At 52.8% G+C, this 17482-nt stretch overlaps 1 protein-coding gene across 2 annotated transcripts in view; it reads left to right on the top strand.

The window, feature by feature from the left end:
• DLEC1 (DLEC1 cilia and flagella associated protein) overlaps positions 1-17482 on the top strand; it is a 72268-nt gene that overhangs the window by 47426 nt on the left and 7360 nt on the right. For both annotated transcript variants that reach the window (XM_028107221.2, XM_088026716.1), the window contains exons 13-26: positions 193-385; positions 1132-1190; positions 1775-1943; positions 2364-2457; positions 2693-2823; positions 2931-3089; positions 5797-5936; positions 12426-12579; positions 13266-13376; positions 14290-14420; positions 14929-15120; positions 16068-16138; positions 16582-16733; positions 17355-17473. In XM_028107221.2, the coding sequence (XP_027963022.1) occupies positions 193-385; positions 1132-1190; positions 1775-1943; positions 2364-2457; positions 2693-2823; positions 2931-3089; positions 5797-5936; positions 12426-12579; positions 13266-13376; positions 14290-14420; positions 14929-15120; positions 16068-16138; positions 16582-16733; positions 17355-17473 (1875 nt within the window). The remainder of the gene's footprint in view (positions 1-192; positions 386-1131; positions 1191-1774; positions 1944-2363; positions 2458-2692; positions 2824-2930; positions 3090-5796; positions 5937-12425; positions 12580-13265; positions 13377-14289; positions 14421-14928; positions 15121-16067; positions 16139-16581; positions 16734-17354; positions 17474-17482) is intronic.

The following is a 17482-nucleotide window of genomic DNA, read 5'->3' as shown; positions in this document are numbered from 1 at the left end:
AACCCCCAACTGCTGTAGTGGAGAGAGGGAAGCTGTCTTAGGAGGTCTCCAGTGTGGACCCCCTGACTCACGTGCTCCCCCACTTCCTGTGCCTGGGTCCTTTCTGCTCACTCCTGGAGTGGGACCCAGCCAGGCAGGGGGTCAGAAGACTGGGCCTGGCAAAATTGGGACATAGATCCACTGCCCCCACAGGCACGTGGAGCTGGCCTTCCACTGGCAGATCATGAAGCCCAACCTGCAGCCCCTAATGCCTGGAGAAACCTACAGCCTGGACAGCCTCAAGTACCACCCTGACAGGGAGACGGCCTTCTCCATCCTGCCTGAAAGGGGCGTTCTCAGCCCCCACACGGACCATGAGTTCATCCTGAGCTTTTCTCCTCATGAGGTAAAAATGATGCCATCCTGGTAGTCATACATGATGGGGTCGTGGCACTTTCACCGCCCCCCCCGCCCCCATCCTTGTCCTTTAGTGACACTGAAGCCGCAGCTGAGCCTGACGAGATCCCGGCATCCTCTGAGGCCGGCACTTATGTGAGAGTGGGGCTGGAAGACAAAGCAGCCTCTTCTGCCTGGTCCCGATGGTGCACATACCTTGCCTGCAGCAGGACCCTGGGCTCATTTCCTCAGCTCTGGTGTCTTCCGTGTTTCCACTGCGTGGGTGACAGTCACATCTCTGCCCAGCCCCCAGCCTCCCCCAGAAAGTGAGGTGCAGGTGCCAAGGGCCGGGTTCCCACAATGGGCTCCTGTGTGAGGCCCTGTGTGTAACCCGAGAGGGGAAATGAGAGCTGAGGGTGAAGGGGGTGCCCCCCTGCCTGTCCAGCCGGCATCCGGCCCTACTGTTCTGGGAAGCCGTGGTGCCTCCCACAGTTGAGGGCGCTGCCGAGAGGCCACATGAGGGCCTGGAGAGCCTGTCCTTCCTGTGCGCTCAGGCCCTGCTGAGGTAGGAACGCCAGTCTTGAGACTGTGGCGGCCCCCACAGCCCGAGTCCTGCCTCCCATCCTGGGGTAAGGGGGCGGTAGCAGGGAAGCAGCACCATGGTTTTCGGGAGGCCTCTCTGCCATGGCTCCCGGCTTCTCCAGGACAGCAGATTGGAGTGCGGTTTGTTTTCAGGATACTGTGTTTGTCTTGCAGCCCAGGGATTTTCACAGTGTGCTCCAGATGGTGCTAGAGGAAGTCCCAGAGCCCATGAAGTGAGCGGGGACTGGGCCCTATATGAGGGTGGGCAGTGGGGCCTGCCCTCCCCTTGGGGGTACTGGGGAAGGCGACGGCAAGGAGGGAAGGAGCCCCCTGACCCCCAGCAGGACTTGATGGGGGAGCGCTTCTGCCTTGCCCTGGCATCTAGGCCCAGAGGGGCTCAGCCGCGGGGAACGGCTCACTGGGCTCCACTCAGCCGTAGCACCGGGCAGCCAGGCCGCTGGGCCCTGGGTGGTGGTGACTAAGTAGGAGATGCTCTGCCCCGTCGGGGGCATCTCCACCAGCTCTCCCCTGGGCAGACAGTCAGGGTGGGTCTCCAGTCAGCCTCATGTGGAGACCCAGGCTGGGTGCCACTACGGCATAGTCCCGGGAGGCAGCAGGCCAGGCACCCTGTCCCAGTACTATCACTGTTTGGCTGGCTCGTGCCTCTGATTTGAGGTGCTTTAGGAGCTGTGGGTAGGGGAGTGCTTTCTTTTCACAAGACCACAGAGAAGGGACAGGTGAAGGCCATGCAGGGCCATGCTCCCAGCCATGTTCCTGGGCGGCGTTGGCTCTTAGCTCACGGTGGGTTTGTGTTCAGCTTGGAACAGGAAAACCTGAAGGATTCTTCCTACTCTGTGGATGACGTGATTGTCCTGGACATCGAGGTGAAAGGCTCAGTGGAACCTTTCCAGGTTCTCTTAGAACCGTATGCCCTCATCATCCCTGGGGAGAACTACATTGGCATAAACGTGAAGAAAAATTTTAAGGTACGCTATGGTCTCCCCCCAGCCTAGGCTGGCCAAGAGTGCACGGAACTTGGCACGAGTATAGGGAGGGTGTGGCTGGAGGCGTGGATGATAGCCACTGCATAGATGACACTGTCCCCAGGGCTCTTGAACCTGACTTGATGTGCGCAGATGACGGGCCGGGCATATCTGTCATTTTACCAGCTCCCCAGCATCCTCCGAACGATAGGGCTGTGGGACCATTCCTGTGGTTGTGGGTCTTTGGTGGGATATGTGCCTACAGACCCTGCCGTGTGGTGTCGGTGCTGTTGGATGGCCAAGAAGTAGCTGGGAGGGTGTCAGGAGGACCCGTTGTGGGCCCACAGCCCCGCAGTCCTTTGGTGGGTACAGATTTGCACAAGGGTGGTGCCTGGGGAGCCTGGATTGGGGCGTGTCTTGCAGATGTGGAACAACAGCAAGTCCCACATCAGATACTTGTGGGGGAAGATCAGTGACTGCCACATCATTGAAGTGGAACCCTGCATGGGGACCATAGGTACTGCAGGGACGGTGGGGGGGGGGGCGTGACCTCCTGGGGCTGGCTGGGTGGGGGGGGCGACCTGAGAGGACAGGGGGCCTGTGCAGGGGTTCAGGGGGTTCCGGGATCAGCTCCAGCTGCAACCTGGCATGTGTGGTGGATGAGAAGTCAGCCGAAGCCAGACATCTGGGCCCAGCCGCAGTGGGGAACTTTCCCCCTCTCTTTCTCCAGCTCACTTCCCCCTCTCTTCCAGAGCCCAACGAGGTGGAGGATTTTGAGTTGAGCTTTACCGGGGGTGTTCCTGGCCCAACAAGCCAGGACCTGCTGTGTGAAATCCAAAACTCACCCTCGCCAGTGGTATTACACATTGAGGCGGCCTTTAAGGTGCTGCCGGGGGCCTGCACGGCTGGGTGGGCCAGCAGGGTGGCAGGGGTAGGGTGCAGAGTCCGCTCCCAAGGCGGCCCAGTGACAGGCCCCTCTGGGTGTCTCAGGGGCCCGCCCTTGTCATCAACGTCTCAGCCCTTCAGTTTGGTTTGCTGCGCCTGGGGCAGAAAGCCACAGACTCCATCCAGATCCAGAACGTCAGCCCACTCCCGGCCACGTGGTGCATGAAGGAGAGCCTGGTCTGCCTCCAAGAGAGGCGTGAGGGCGTAAGTCGGGCACCGCTGGCCCCAGCACTGCCGCCCCTCCCCCCGGGAGCCGATCCACCTGTGGTGTAGGAAGGGAGACCTGTCCTGACGCATTCAGAGCATTGAGGCTGGAGAGGAAGGGCCCGCCTGGTCACTCCTGCCTGGCAGTGTCCCCGGTTCTCTCCATCTCTGAGGCAATTGGGCTCCCCCCGGACAGCAGAACTTAACCCCAAACTGGATTTTCCTGTTCCTTTCTCCACCATCTGATGTGGAAATAAGACACAGGTTTCTCCCTCTGTCAGAGCAGGCTGAGTTGGGAGGAAGATAGGCAGCTGAGCTGGGCCGAAAGCTCCCAGGGAGGGGTCGGTCTGGCCCTCAGGGCTCACCCCCAAGGCTCCCAACCTCCCAGGGACTGTGCTCGCAGTTTGAGTACCTGCCACCAGGGGGCACTTGCACCGGGCTTGCGGCCCCAAACAGGAGAATCCAGCTTGCATTTCCCCTCAAGTAGCTCTTTCCTTTTTTTTTTTTTTTTAAGATTTTATTTATTTATTTGACAGAGAGAGAGATAGTGAGAGCAGGAACACAAGCAGGGGGAGTGGGAGAGGGAGAAGCAGGCTTCCCGCCGAGCAGGGAGCCCGATGCAGGGCTCGATCCCAGGACCCTGGGATCATGACCCGAGCCGAAGGCAGACGCTTAACGACTGAGCCACCCAGGCGCCCAGTAGCTCTTTCCTTTTAACTACAAACACAGAAAATACTGAAAGTGATTAAGTATTATCATCATCATCATCACATTTAAATATGATGTGCCATCCAGAGCAAAACCAGAGCGAGTGGCACGAAATGTCAGTTGCTCCCTACCTGCCCGCCGGTAGCTGTGAGTCACCGCTGGTCACCCCTACTCTTCATACACGGGGCAGCTGTGGCTTCTTGGGAGCTGCCTTAGGTCCTTGTTGCCCATGTGACGCTCTGACCAGGTCTGTGTGGTGAAAGCACCCTCCCTCTGACTGCTTCCTGCCAAGGTCCCCTCTTGCTTGCCCACTGACCGTCCGGGGACAGAACATTGCCCTTCCCTCCTTCCACATGCAGAAGCCCAGGAAAGACAGATGCAGCCGCAGATCCATCATTATCTGCCAGTGGGCGATCCCTTCTTCCTGGACTTCTCCTTTGCACTTGACCGGCCTTGTCCTTTAGGCAACGGCCTCATTTCTGCAGCCGGGCACTCTTCAACTTAGCAGTTGGGACCATTTGCATCAAATTACCAACACCATTGCCAAGAACCACTGCCAAGTGTCCCGTTACACAGGCGCTTGGAGTTTGGCACTTTCTGTCCAGGTTCATCGGTCTCCCCATTTGGATTCGGGAACTGTGGAGAATGGGGGCAGGGACAGGGTGGTATCGATATCTTTAGGCAGGAAGCTTTTCTTCAAATGAAACCTTAGGCAGAAGCCCAAGATGGAAAATAAAGTGTGACTGCTCTGGGGCTTCCCAGAGCACAGACCCCACAGCCACCCTCCTTATTGGATAGACACAGAGGGATAGTGGTTTCCCCAGGGTCACACAGCTAGTGAGTGGTGGAATCATCAGATCCGGGTTCTCTAATTCCCAATCTGGGTTTTTCTCCCACTGTGAAGAATGATAATTTTTTATAATTGAAGTAACTCAATTTCATAGTATATTAAGATTTATGTCTTAATCGAGGCTGGTTCGAATCCTGTCTCTACAGTCTTCTGTACTCTGTTCTTTTGAGCTCTCAAAAATAATGTTGGGATTTGGGGTCTGTTAGATTTGCTCAGGTCGGGGCACAGAGATGCAGTCCTGGCCTACAGCATCACCCCAGGACTCCCGGGGAGACACGTGCGAGGAACAATGACCAAGGAGAGCAAAGGGGCTCTTCTTTACTACCAGAGCTTGGGGCCCAGACTTGAGCACATGAGCAGCTTTTGCTGAGAGTTAGGCCAGCCGTTCCCTCCCACCAGTGCCGGGGAGGTGAGCCGTCAGAAGCAAAAGAGCACAGAGCCCAAGACAAGCACTCTGGACCTGACCTGGCCGGCATGGCAGCCTGGGTGGGAGGAAGGAGGTAGAAGACCGCAGGCCTCCACGGGGTGGGCAGGCTGCCCTCCAGGCAGGGGCCTGACACTCACTGTCTCAGTCTCCTGGAGTGAAGAGACCAAAGAGGGGATAGCATCCCTCCAGGGTGTGACCTTTCCACGTTCGGTGACAACCTCACTAGGCAGTGTGACCGTGGGGCCCTTCATTCAGACCAGTGCTCCCCGTCGCAGTTGGGAACGGGGAGATGGGGGTAGAGAGCCCCCCTCCCAGGTGCATTCTTCTTCCTAAGCTTTTGTCCTTTTCTCCTGTGCCCGGTACGGAGGCTAAGGGGTTCAAGCCTGCAGTGGGCAACGGTGGGGGGTAGGGGTTGGCCGTGGGAGCATTGCCCTTCTCCCAGCGGCTTTCCTTCCATAGGGCCCTCAGGGTCCTGACCCATGCCTGCACACTGGGGCTGCCCTCTACCTCTCAGGTCTGGCCCAGTGCATGGGGACCCTCTCCTTTACTTAGAGACTTGGTTTTCGTTCTGTTAATCCCGAGAGCCCTGCTCTCCCTGCTTGCTTTGTCCTGCATCCTAGCAGCTCTTTGAGGAGGTGGGGCAGCTTGGGGCAACCCAGCTGCCAGTTCTGCAACTCCAAGTGTCCTCTCTCCTCATTCTTCTGGATTGACCTCCACACCAGGTGTCTCCCTTTGACATTGAGCCCTCAAGCGGGCAGATTCACCCTCTGGGGGAGTGCAGAGTGAACATCACCTGGGAGGCCAAGCAGTGTCAGCGACTGCAGACCATCCTGGAGCTGGAGGTGGTAAACGGGGCCTGGAGGTAAGGGGGCAGCCGGGCAGCCATGACAGCCCACTCTGTGCCTCGTCACAGCATATGGATGTTGTACGCCACGAGGGATTTATAGCCATTAAGGAATTTAAGGGTATTGAAACATGTTTATTCTATAAAATTTGGAAATTACAGAAAAGAAAATCCACGGCCCAGAGAAAATTCACTGGTCATGTTATAGGGAATATCCTTCTAGTCTGTGTGCCAAAGGATTGGAAATGAGTACGATCACTTTCAGCAGCTCTCTGTGTCACCCAGTAAAGTCAAGTGTGTGCGTTCCCTGTGACCCAGCATCAGCCCTCCGAGAGGCGCGCCCAGAGAAGCACACGCGTGTGCGCTGGGAGCCGAGCACTCACAGGGGATGCTCATCACCATTGTTCATAGTCGTGACAAACTGGAAGCAACCAGTGTTTGTCAACAGGAGAATGGACACCAAAAATTGTGATGTATTTAAATGAGCAAATACTACTGTCTTCTGGGAGGCCTGCCCTGGAAGTTTCAAAGGGTTTTGGTGCAATTCCCTTTCTTTCCTCCTCCCTCCCTCTCTTCCTGCCTGCTTTCCTTTTTTTCTTTCTTGTGGACAATTTCTTACATATATAAAAATAGAATAGTATAGGGCACCTGGGTGGCTCAGTTGGTTAAGCGACTGCCTTCAGCTCGGGTCATGATCCTGGAGTCCCGGGATCGAGTCCTGCATCGGGCTCCCTGCTCGGCGGGGAGTCTGCTTCTCCCTCTGACCCTTCCCCGTCTCATGTGCTCTCTCTCTCTCTCTCTCATTCTCTCTCTCTTTCAAATAAATAAATAAATCTTTAAAAAAAAGAAAAAGAATAGTATGAGCCCCCACGTACCCATCACCTACCTTTAGTAATTATCATATCACTACAAATATTGTTTCATTCATCTCCTTCATCCCTTCCCAAATTATCTTGAAGCATCATATTTTTTTTTAAGATTTTATTTATTCACTTGAGACATAGAGATACAGAGAGAGAGAGAGAGCATGAGCAGGGGGAGAGGCAAAGGGAGAGGGAGAAGCAGGCTCCCCGCTGAGCCAGAAACCCCATGTGGGCTTCAATCCCAGGACCCTGGGATCATGACCGGAGCCGAAGGCAGACGCTTAACCATCTGAGCCACCCAGGCGCCCCTCATACTTATTTTCTTAGGCTGAGTAAGGGTGGTACACAGGTGTTATTATTATTATTCTTTAAACTGTATATATGTAATTTATGCTGTAGCTGTGTTTAATAGTCATTTCTGCATATATTTGGTATTTCATTATAAAAACACTTAAGTGCTTGTTTTAAATCTTCATGGATACTCTTGAATTATCCTCCAAAAAGACTGCCATTTTATCCTTCCACCTCTAGCGCATGAGGCTGCGCATTACCCTACGAGCTCACCATGACAGATATAATCTGACTTTTAAATGTGACCACCTGTGTCCGTTTGGTTTGAAATGTATTTCCACGCAATCACCAGCACGGGTTTCAGTGGGACTCTTCTCTTCCTCACTGGTCCCACGTGGCATCTTGCGGCCCTTAAATACCAAGGTCAAGTCTTTCTCCCCTTGGAGAATGCCTTTTATTAAGTCTGCCTATTTCCTTTCCTATCTCTGTTGTTCTTCAAGGACCCTGAGTGAATCAGAATGTTTCCACTTGTAGGTGATGGAAACACAGATGGAACCAACTTAAGCATAACAGGGAAGCTGCTGGCTCCTGGAAGGGGGCATTCCTGCCCTGCTGAATCCATGGGCTCCAGCCTTTTTGGGTCTGCTCTTCCACTTCTCTCTCATTCTCTACCTCCTTTCCTTACCCTCACCGCCCCACCCCCCAACTCTGCTTCTCTGCTTGCCTTTCTCTCCCCTGGTGGCAAGCGCCCTTGACCACTCTGCCCCGGGGAGGGGGGCCACTTAAGGCTCCAGGCACCCACACTCCCAGCTTAACAACCTTCGAGGATAAGGAAACCGGCTTTCTCCGGAGGTGGACTCTGATTTGGCCTCTTCGGGTCACGTGCCCCCTCCCCACAGGCCTGTGCCTGAGGGGAGGGGCGGCTTCCAGAAGAAGCTGGTGGGAAAGTTGACCAGACAAGAAAGACCGCAGGCACCACAGCCCACCACAGGTCTGCTGCATCTGGACTGCAGGAATTTTAATTTTCCTCCTATCGTCTACCTCTCAGCGTTTCTGCTCCTTGTTCAGGGAGATGTCCTTGGCCTTGCAGGGTGCTAATTCGGTCTTTGGTGGATGCCCTTCTTTTGGCAGTCATATTTTTAAAATGTCAAGCTTTTTTGCTCTCGGATTCATCCTTTTTTATAGTAGTCTGTTATTGACTTATGGATGCAGCAGCGTCTCAGACTCCCCCAAGGAAACTCATCTTTGTTTTCTCGCCTTTTGGTTGGGATCCTTCTCCTTCACTTTTGGGGTTTTCTTCTACGATAAGTAATCCTTGGCTGCCCACTCCGGATTTGGAGTGGGAGAGGAAGGAGATTTACACGAGGAGCTGGTGGTCTAGGTTTCTGAGGAAGTGGGTGTAGGTGTGGAGAGCACTCCTCTTCCAGGGAGCGAAGTGGACGTGAGCACCCTCAGTACCCAGAGACCTGAATCCAGGAGGAAGAAGGCACCTTTGGGGAAGGCAGCCAAGACGAACGGTAGAGGCAACCCACCCTGGCCAGCTACTCAAATCTTTGCACTCCTTCATCTGTAAATAGGAATGAAGTGGATTTCTATGGTTGTTTTCCCTCGGTGCTAGTTGAGAGGGTCGGTGTTCCTGCAGAATCAGCCCTGACCTCTCATCAGCCCCACACTCACCTTCCAGCGTGTGGCTGTGTGGCCGTGTGGTGTGCGTGTGTGCGTGAGCTCAGGCGTTGGGGCCCTGAACTGGCCACGCTAACCTCCAGGCAGTCTTGAGTTAAGTCCTTGGCCCTTTCCCCACAGCCCACTCCTGCCCATGAGGTGCCTCGTTCTGTTAGGGAAGCTCTGCAGGGCCTTCTTCTCCAGGGATTTTAAATTGTCTGTTCTTTGTGTGATTAGCTAATCTGATCACGTCCTTTCTTCTTTTTTTTTCTCATTAGAACAGCATTATATTTACTTCTTTATTCTTTATTTACAGTTTTCCACAAATGGTATGTGATATAATGGTGCAGGTGTAACAGTGGCCAATCCTTACCCAGTCTCCAGCCTTCTCCACTCTGCTGGCCTATTTATCCACATCCTCATCATCTGTTAATGGTAGTCATCCCAATGTGTGTGAAGTGATATTTCATTGAGGATTTGGTTTATTTTTTTCCTAATGGCAAATGATGTTTTGCATCTTTCATGTGCTTATTGGCCATTTGTCTTCTGTATTGAGATCTTTGCCCACTTTTTAAAAATAGGGTTGTCTTTTTTTATTATGGAGTTGTAAGTGTTCTTTCTATATTCTAGATATAAATTTCTTATTAGGTATATGATTTTCAAATATTTTCTCCCATTCTGAGGCTTATCCTTTCACTTTCTTGATGGTATACTGCAAAGCCTAAAAAGTCTTGATTTCCGTGAGGTCCACTTTATTTTTCTCTTTCGTTGCTTGTGCTTTTGAGGTTATATCTAAAAAACCATTGCCTAATCTCACGTCACAAAGATTTTCTTCTAAGAGTTTTGTAGTTCGGGCTCATACATTAAGGTCTCTGGTCTGTTTTGAGTTCATTTTTGTGTATGGTGTGAGGAAGGGATCCAGCTTCATTCTTTTCTATGCAGATAACCAGTTGTTCCAGCACCATTTTTTTAAAAAAGATTTATTTGAGAGAGAGAGAGAGTGAGTGTGCGATCAGGGGGAGGGGCAGAGGGAGAGGGAGACAAGCAGACTCCCCATTGAGCAGGGAGCCCAACGTTGGGCTCGATCCTAGGACCCTGAGATCATGACCTGACCCAAAATCAAGAGTCAGATCCTCAGCCAACTGAACCATCCAGGTGCCCCCCGGCATCATTTTTTAAGAACACTATTCTTTACATTGACTTGTCTTGGCATCCTTGTCAAAATCAATTGATTAGGGGCACCTGGCTGGCTCATTCCATGGGGCATGTGACTCTTGATCTCAGGGTTGTAAGTTTGAGCCCCACACTGGGGATAGAGATTACTTTAAAAAAAAATCTTAAAAAAAATCAATTGGCTATACACGTGAAGGTTTATTTATAGACTCTCAGTTCTGTTCCATTGATCTATATGATTATTCTTATGCTAGTACCACATTTTCTTGATTACTGTGGCTTTGTAGTAAGTTTTGGAATCAGGAAGTATGAATTCCCCAACTTTGTTGTTCTTTTTCAGGATTGTTTTGGCTATTTTGGGTCCTTAGAATTTCCATATGAGTTCTAGGATCAGTTTATTAATTATGGCAAATAACCAGCTAGGATTTTAGTAGGGACTGTATTGGATCTGTTGGTCAATTTGGGGAGTATATTCACCTTAACCATATTAAATCTTCTTATCTGTGAACATTAAATGTCTTTCCATTTATTTAGGTTTTTTTTTTTTCCATTTCTTTTGGTGATCTTTTGTCATTTTCAGTGTATAGATCTTGTACTTCTTTTGTTAAAGTTATTCCTATGTATCTTTTTTGATGCTTTTGGAAATGGACTGGTTTTCTTAATTTCATTTTATGAATATTTATTGCTAGTTTATAGAAATACAAATATTTTTGTTCATTGATCTTGTATTGCACAACCTTGCTGAATTCATTATTATTTCTAATAGTTCTCTAAGTAGAAGATTGTGTCATCAATATACAGAGATAATTTTACTTCTTCTTGTCTAATTGGCATGCTTTTTATTTCTTTTTCCTGCTTAATGGACCTAATACTCCAGTATAAAGTTGAATAAAAGTGGCAAAAGTAGACATCCTTGTCTTGTTCCCCATCTTTAAAAGAAAGCATTCGGTCTTTCCCTGTTATGTAAGATGTTAGCTCTTGGCTTTTTGTTGATATCCTTTATCAGGTTGAGGAAGTTCCCTCCTATTCCTAGTTTGCTGATTGTTTTTCTACTGAAAGAATGTTAGATTTCCTTGAATGTTTTTTTCTGCATCTATTGAAATGATCATGTCCTTTTTATCCTTTGTGTGTGTCAACATGGTGTTTTACATCGACTTTTGGATGTTAAAACCAACCTTGTATTATAAAAATCCCATTTGGTCAGTGTATGGTCCTTTTTATATGTTGCTGGATTTGGGTTGCTGGTATTTTGTTGAGGATTTTTGTATCTGTAGTCATAAGAGATATTGGTCTGTGTTTTTGTGTGTGATGTCTTTGTCTGGTTTTGTTACTAGAATAATACATCTTAGAATGAGTTTGGAAGTGTTCATTTCCCTTCTCTGTCATTTAAGAGTTTGTGAAGATTTGGTGTGGGTGTATGTCTAGATTTTCTATATTGTTCCATTGGTCTGTGTGTATATCTCTCCACCAGTGGTTCACTATCTTGATTACTGTAGCCATAGAGTAAGTCTTAACATTCAGTACAGTGATTTCTTATTATATTCTTCTTCTTTTTTTTTTTAAGATTTTATTTATTTATTTGAGAGAGCAAGAATGAGAGAGAGAGCACATGAGAGGGGGGAGGGTCAGAGGGAGAAGCAGACTCCCCACTGAGCAGGGAGCCTGACGCGGGACTCGATCCCGGGACTACAGGATCATGACCTGAGCTGAAGGCAGTCACCCAACCAACTGAGCCACCCAGGCGCCCTGTATTCTTTTTAAAAATTGTTTTAGTTATTCTGTGTCCTCTATGTTTCCATATAAATTTGATAATGAGCTTGTCTATATTTACAAAAATCCTTTTTGGGAGTTTCCTAAGAATTATGTTAAACCTATAGATCAGTTTGTGGAGAATTGACATCATTACTATGTTGAGTCTTCTAATCCATGAACATAGTATGTCTCTCCTTTTATTAAATTTTTGATTTCTGGGGCACCTGGGTGGCTCAGTCGTTAAGCGTCTGCCTTCAGCTCAGGTCATGATCCCAGGGTCCTGAGATGGAGCCCCTTGTTGGGTTCCCTCCTCGGCGGGAAGCCTGCTTCTCCCTCTCCCACTCCCCCTGCTTGTATTCCCTCTCTCGCTGTCTCTCTCTCTCTCTCTGTCAAATAAATAAAATCTTAAAAAAAAAATCTTTGATTTCTCTCATCTGCGTTTTGTAGTTGTCAGCATATAAATCCTGTACGGGTTTTATTAGATTTATATCTAAGTATTTCAGTTTTTCTGAACAATCATAAATAGTATTGTATTTTTAATTTCTATGCCCACATGTTCGTGGTCCACAAATGTGATTTTGTACCCCGTAACTTTGCTGACTTGTTAGTTGTGGGAGGTTGTTGTAGTTGTTGTTGTTACTGTTTTTTAAGAAGTCCCTAAAATATAAACTCCTTGGGGTTTTCCACATAGACCATCATGTCATCTGCAAATAGGGAGTTTTGTTTCTTCTCTAATCAGTATACCTGTTATTTCCTTGTGTTCCAGCTACCTTCCTGTGTATGCTGAGGTACAGGAGCCCCATGTGTACCTGCAAAGCAGCCACGTGGAAGTCACGAATCTCTATGTGGGTGTGCCCACCAAGGCGACAGTTACACTCATCAACGGCACACTCCTGCCTACCCGATTCCACTGGGGCAAGGTGAGTGAGCCTGCACCGTCAGCCACGGGGTCTGCAGCCCTCAGCACCAGAGGCCCATGTGGAGAGGGAGGTTGCCCCCCAGGTGCTCCCCAGAACAGAGGCTCACCTCTCTCCCGCAGCCTGCCCCTTGCCCCACAGTGCTCAGAACTGCTGGGCTCCTTGAAGGAGCAGCACATCTGGTCTGGTTTTTCCTTGCCCTGCCTCCAGGGAATTCTGGTTCCCTAGCTGAGAAGGAGTCACTGGATGGAACACACAGCCAGGGCTCCCAGCCAGCGTAGCCCACGGCTGGCCCACACAGCTGTTGTGAGCCCCGCTAGGCACCACCCGTGGGGCTGACCGTGGACCTTGCTTTGTGGGCTGTGGGAGGTGGGAGATGGGGCCATGTCCCGTGCCTCAGAAGCGGCTGCCCTCTGCTCACCCTCACCCTGGGCCTCCCAGGGCAGCTTGTTTAGTCCAGGCAATGCCTGACAGGTGTGAGGTCTGCCCAGGGTTGGGGAGGGCAGGAGAAAGGGACCGGTGGATTAGCCCTGCCAGAGAGCAGCCAGCCCTTTCTGGTCCTGCTGCGGGCCCCCAGACCGCCAGCCTCCAGCAGAGCGCGCCCCAGTGCTAAGCCCCGTGTGGACCCCGGGTCCACGCCAGGAATCCAGTGTGTGACAAGAGGGCCTCCATACCCACATGTCTGCCAGCTGCTGGGGCACCAAGCAAGCGTCTGCACGGCAAAGGTCTCCCCCAGACGTGGCACGCTGGGCCCCAGTGAGGAGTGCCACATCAGCCTGGAGCTGGCTGCTCACACCCAGGTGAGTTAAGTGGTGAGGGGGCCTGGGGGGCTAGGAAGGCACCCTGCCCCACTCCTGTAAGAGGGCAAGAGATTCCTTGCATTTGGGTCTGGGGTCCCCATTCCTGTTAGGCCTGCTCTCTACGGATACAAAGTCAGGAATCCCGGAGCAGGCCTGAGAGGCCCTCAGACCCGCTGGCCATGTCTAGCCTTTGGTGCCAGCTTTACCCTCCCCTCGTCTGCAGCCATAGGTGGGCCTGGCTTTCCAATTTGCCCAAGGATGTGAACAGGCCCTGTGCTGGGTGCTACTGGGAGAGGCTAGCTGGTGGCCGCCTTCCCGGAAGAAGGGCACAGCTGCTCCCTGACACGGCCCACGGGAAGGCCACTGGGGAGGAACTTGCTCAGTACTTGGTGGGGGGTTGTGGGCTATCTGTTTGTGGTTCTTGTGGGAAAAGAGACTTCTTCCTTGTGGAGACTTGGAGACCCAGTCCCATTTCTCCCTGGCAAACCTGGAGACAGTAGACTTTCTCAGCTGAGTCTGAGCTCTACGGGGATAGGCAGATGGACACAGGCACAGAGCAGGCCTCACTCAGGAAAGGCTTGATTTCTGTGGTAACAGCTTCATCAGAATAAGTGTGTAGCTTCTCCAGAGGCCCACTTTGAGGGTCTCCCTTCATGTGGGTATGCACAGGAATTTGGAGCAGACTCAACCAGGAGCCCTGAGGAAGGGGCCAGGGTATGGGACATCAGGCTGGGCCTGTGAGTGGTGGCTCACTGGAGGGACTGAGGAGCCCTTCCACAGAGATGAGACTAGACAGAGGTCAAGGCTTTTGTGCTGAGTGTCTCACAGCAACCACCTCTGATAGGGAAGACCATGTGAGGCCCAGTCCTGGGGCTTAAGTGTAGTGATGTGCCCTTGGTGGGCTTTCTTATAGGACGAGCTGAGCGATCTGGCCCTCCCTTGTACCGTGTCAGGCATGAAGGAGCCACTGGTTCTGGGCATTTCTGGGAAACCCCAGGGACTGCAAGTGGCTATTGCCATCTCTATGGAGGGCTCTGACAGCAGGTGAGCCCAGGGCTGGGGCCAGGGCCTGAGGGTTGAGGCGACCATACAGAGGACTAGCACTGTACTGTGATTATCAGCCTACTTCCAGCTGATTCCTGCGGCCAGGAAAGGGCCACAGTATTATTGTGCCCCCCCCAACCTCTCTGGGAGCAGGTCTCTCTACCCAAACCCTGCCCTCTGTGTGGTCTTTCCCCCACCTACTTGGAGACATGGCATCCGGGCAGGTAGGAGATGCAGGGGGCAGGGCTGTAGGCAGCGTGGGCTTTCCCACACAAGGCCCAGCAACTGGGAGATAGGCCAGTCACCCCTGGTCAGGGAAGGTTTGTAGTTGAGGCCCCTCTTGGCGTCATGAGCTGACAAGAAGAATGTGTCCGTGGGGTGGCAGCTTCACGGGAGGCAGTCCAAGGATGAAGCCTAGTGTGTAGGCAGCTCTCACACTCCCACCCGAGTGGGCTCTCTGGGCAGGGCCGAGGGTGGCCTGTAACTTCGTGCCCTGGGCCCGGGGCAGTGTTCCCAGCACGGAGCTGTGGCCGGGCCGCCTGGAGGAACTCCGCCTTGACTTCGGCTCCAAGGTGCCTCTGAGGACCCGCGTGAGCTGCCCTCTCATCCTGACCAACCGCACTCCGATGCAGACACCTTTCACCCTCAAGTTTGAGTACTTCGGGAGTCCCCAGGACAGCCTGAACCAGAAACCCAGCCTGTAAGTCTGGTTTCTTTCAGGGGCAGCTCCCAGGGAGGACGGGGCCAGGCGGGGTTGCCCTATTTAGCATCTATGTGGCTTAGGCGGCCAGAGGCTGGTGTAAGGAGTGAGAAGGTGTGTTTTCACAAGGATACCTGGAGAAACGTAGAGAAACGGCTCCCACCGCCCATCTCCCAGACTCTGAGGGGGCCTTCAGGAGAGGCTGGGGTTGTGGCGAGCGGGGCGCGGGGTTGGGGGGGCGCTCCTGGCGGATGAGGCGGTAGAGATGAGGCCAGTGGGTGAGGGAGAAGTTCCTGGCAGCGGCGGGAGCCGTGTAGGCAGAGATGTCGCAGTGAGGCTTTCTGCAAAGCTGTAACTGGACATCAGCCACGGGGAAAGTATTTACGCCACAGAAGTTGGCGGTCTACCAGCACACCAGAGCAAACACCTCACCACCTCGTCTCCTAAGGCGAGGAAGCCCAACTTGAAAACCACTGCCATGGCTGGTGGGGCGCCACTCACGCTTTGTAAGCCATTACCTTTCCCACTCCAGGAAAGTTAGTGGGCACTCGATGCTGGACAGATGTCAGCAGGAAAGACTGGAAACAGGGCCTTTTGCAGAAGGTTGGGCAAGAGATGAGGAGTCTGGGCTGCGTTGGCATCCGGGGTCAGCAGGGCAGAGCCTGGGGACAAGGAGTCCCTACCCCAGTGCCCTGCTGCATTTCTGGGAAGGCAGTCCCTCGGCTGGTGGGTGGCCTGTAGCCGGGGGGCTTTGGGTGATGGGGGTGTAGCAGGTGCCAAGACCAGAGAGGGAGGTGAACAGACCTGACCTCTCCCCTGGGAGGAGCAGTCAGAGCGGCCTTCCTCCACTGGGTACCTGGTAGGATGCTAGTTGCGGGGAGACATGGCTCAGCTCTGGGGAACAGCCCTGATGGCTTGATGCTGTTTCTGTATCCTGTCTGGTAAAGCCCCGACATGCCCCCTGCCCTGCTGAAGACATCGCGGATTCGAGAACACTTGGCCAGGCGAGAGCAGCTGAGTAAGAGCCCCAGGGTGGGCCAGAGCAGGGGTTCCTGGGGCCTTCTCAGGGGGTGGGCCGCCTGCTGCAGGGAGGGGGCCCTGGCCACAGCCCCATTTCAGTATCTTTTCTAGCAAGACCTCTGAGATGGCCATGGCCCTTCTCCTGACTCCCTTTTTGCATGAGGCTGTCTCCTGGCTGGGGCGTACAGCCCGTGGACAAGGCCTCATTTTGATTTGGGATGGGTGACGGCTCGGAAGGGAGGGCTCCCACCAGGGCCTGGTCCCTGAGAGGTGAGCGAGGCTGCCTGCTGGATTCTGGACTCCCAGGAGGAGGCTCTGTTTAACCAGACCAAGGCGCGGCTGTGGAGTGGCTTATCTGGTATCGTGCTTTGCTAACTCCTGAGGGTTTGGACCTCCTTCCTGCCCTGGAGCCCTGAATCCCCATTCCTGGTTATTGCCCAGATTTTATGGAAAGCATGCTGTCTCATGGCAAAGGAGCCGCCTTCTTTCCCCACATTTCCCAGGGCGTGCTGGGGGCCCGCCAGCAGCTAAGCATCGATGTCACAGGCTACGCAGACATGTGGGGCGAGTACTGGGACAACCTCATCTGCACGGTGAGGATAGATGGCCTGAGCGCGGCCTCACCTTCAGGCTCTCCCTCCTCCAGCTCCTGGCCCTCAGCCTCTCAAGGCTCTCCAAGCTGGAAGACCATGCCCACTGAGCTTGGGATAGGCATTCACACCCACAGCAACCACAGTGATTCACGCAGGAGGGGTTCTCGGGGACAGAATCTTTCATGCCTTTTCCCACGGGGTCCCGTGAGGCTGGGCACACTGAGGAGGGCAGAGGAATCTGACTGGCTGCCTACTTGGGCCAGGACTCGAGACCTGGAGGGGCAGTGAGTAGGGAGAAGCAGTAACAGCCTTCCAGAGCCATACTCTGGCCACCTAGGCCTTGGTGCATTCACTCACTCTCCCATTGGGCCTTCACTCACTCATTCGGCCCGAAGGGGGCACCTGCTCTGCATGGGGTTCCTGTGGGGTCCTCTGGACTGTGGAGGGTACAGGGACAAATAAGACCAGATGATCCAACAAGGAGTTCCTGGTTCAGTATGGAGGGGTGAACTATGTCCATTGTTCTGTTGGAGGGAAGGCCTTGAACAGAGGGAATGGGGAGCCAGGGAAGGCCATGGCAGCAGGGGACGAGAGGGACCCAGGATTGGTGTGCGTTTGCAGGTGGGAGACCTGCCACCAGCAGTCATCCCGGTGCATATGGCAGTGGTGGGCTGCCCCATCAGCTCCCGGAGGACCACCTATTATACCACTGACCCGCTGCAGAAGGAACCTGTCATCAGGTGACCCCA

Source organism: Eumetopias jubatus, unplaced genomic scaffold (assembly GCF_037043125.1).
Source record: "Eumetopias jubatus isolate StellerSeaLion01/CBP00866 unplaced genomic scaffold, mEumJub1_p1.0 scaffold_1, whole genome shotgun sequence".
In the NCBI taxonomy this organism is placed as follows: domain Eukaryota; kingdom Metazoa; phylum Chordata; class Mammalia; order Carnivora; family Otariidae; genus Eumetopias; species Eumetopias jubatus.
Note: the sequence above shows the minus strand (reverse complement) of the source record. Positions and strands in the feature narration are given on the sequence as shown.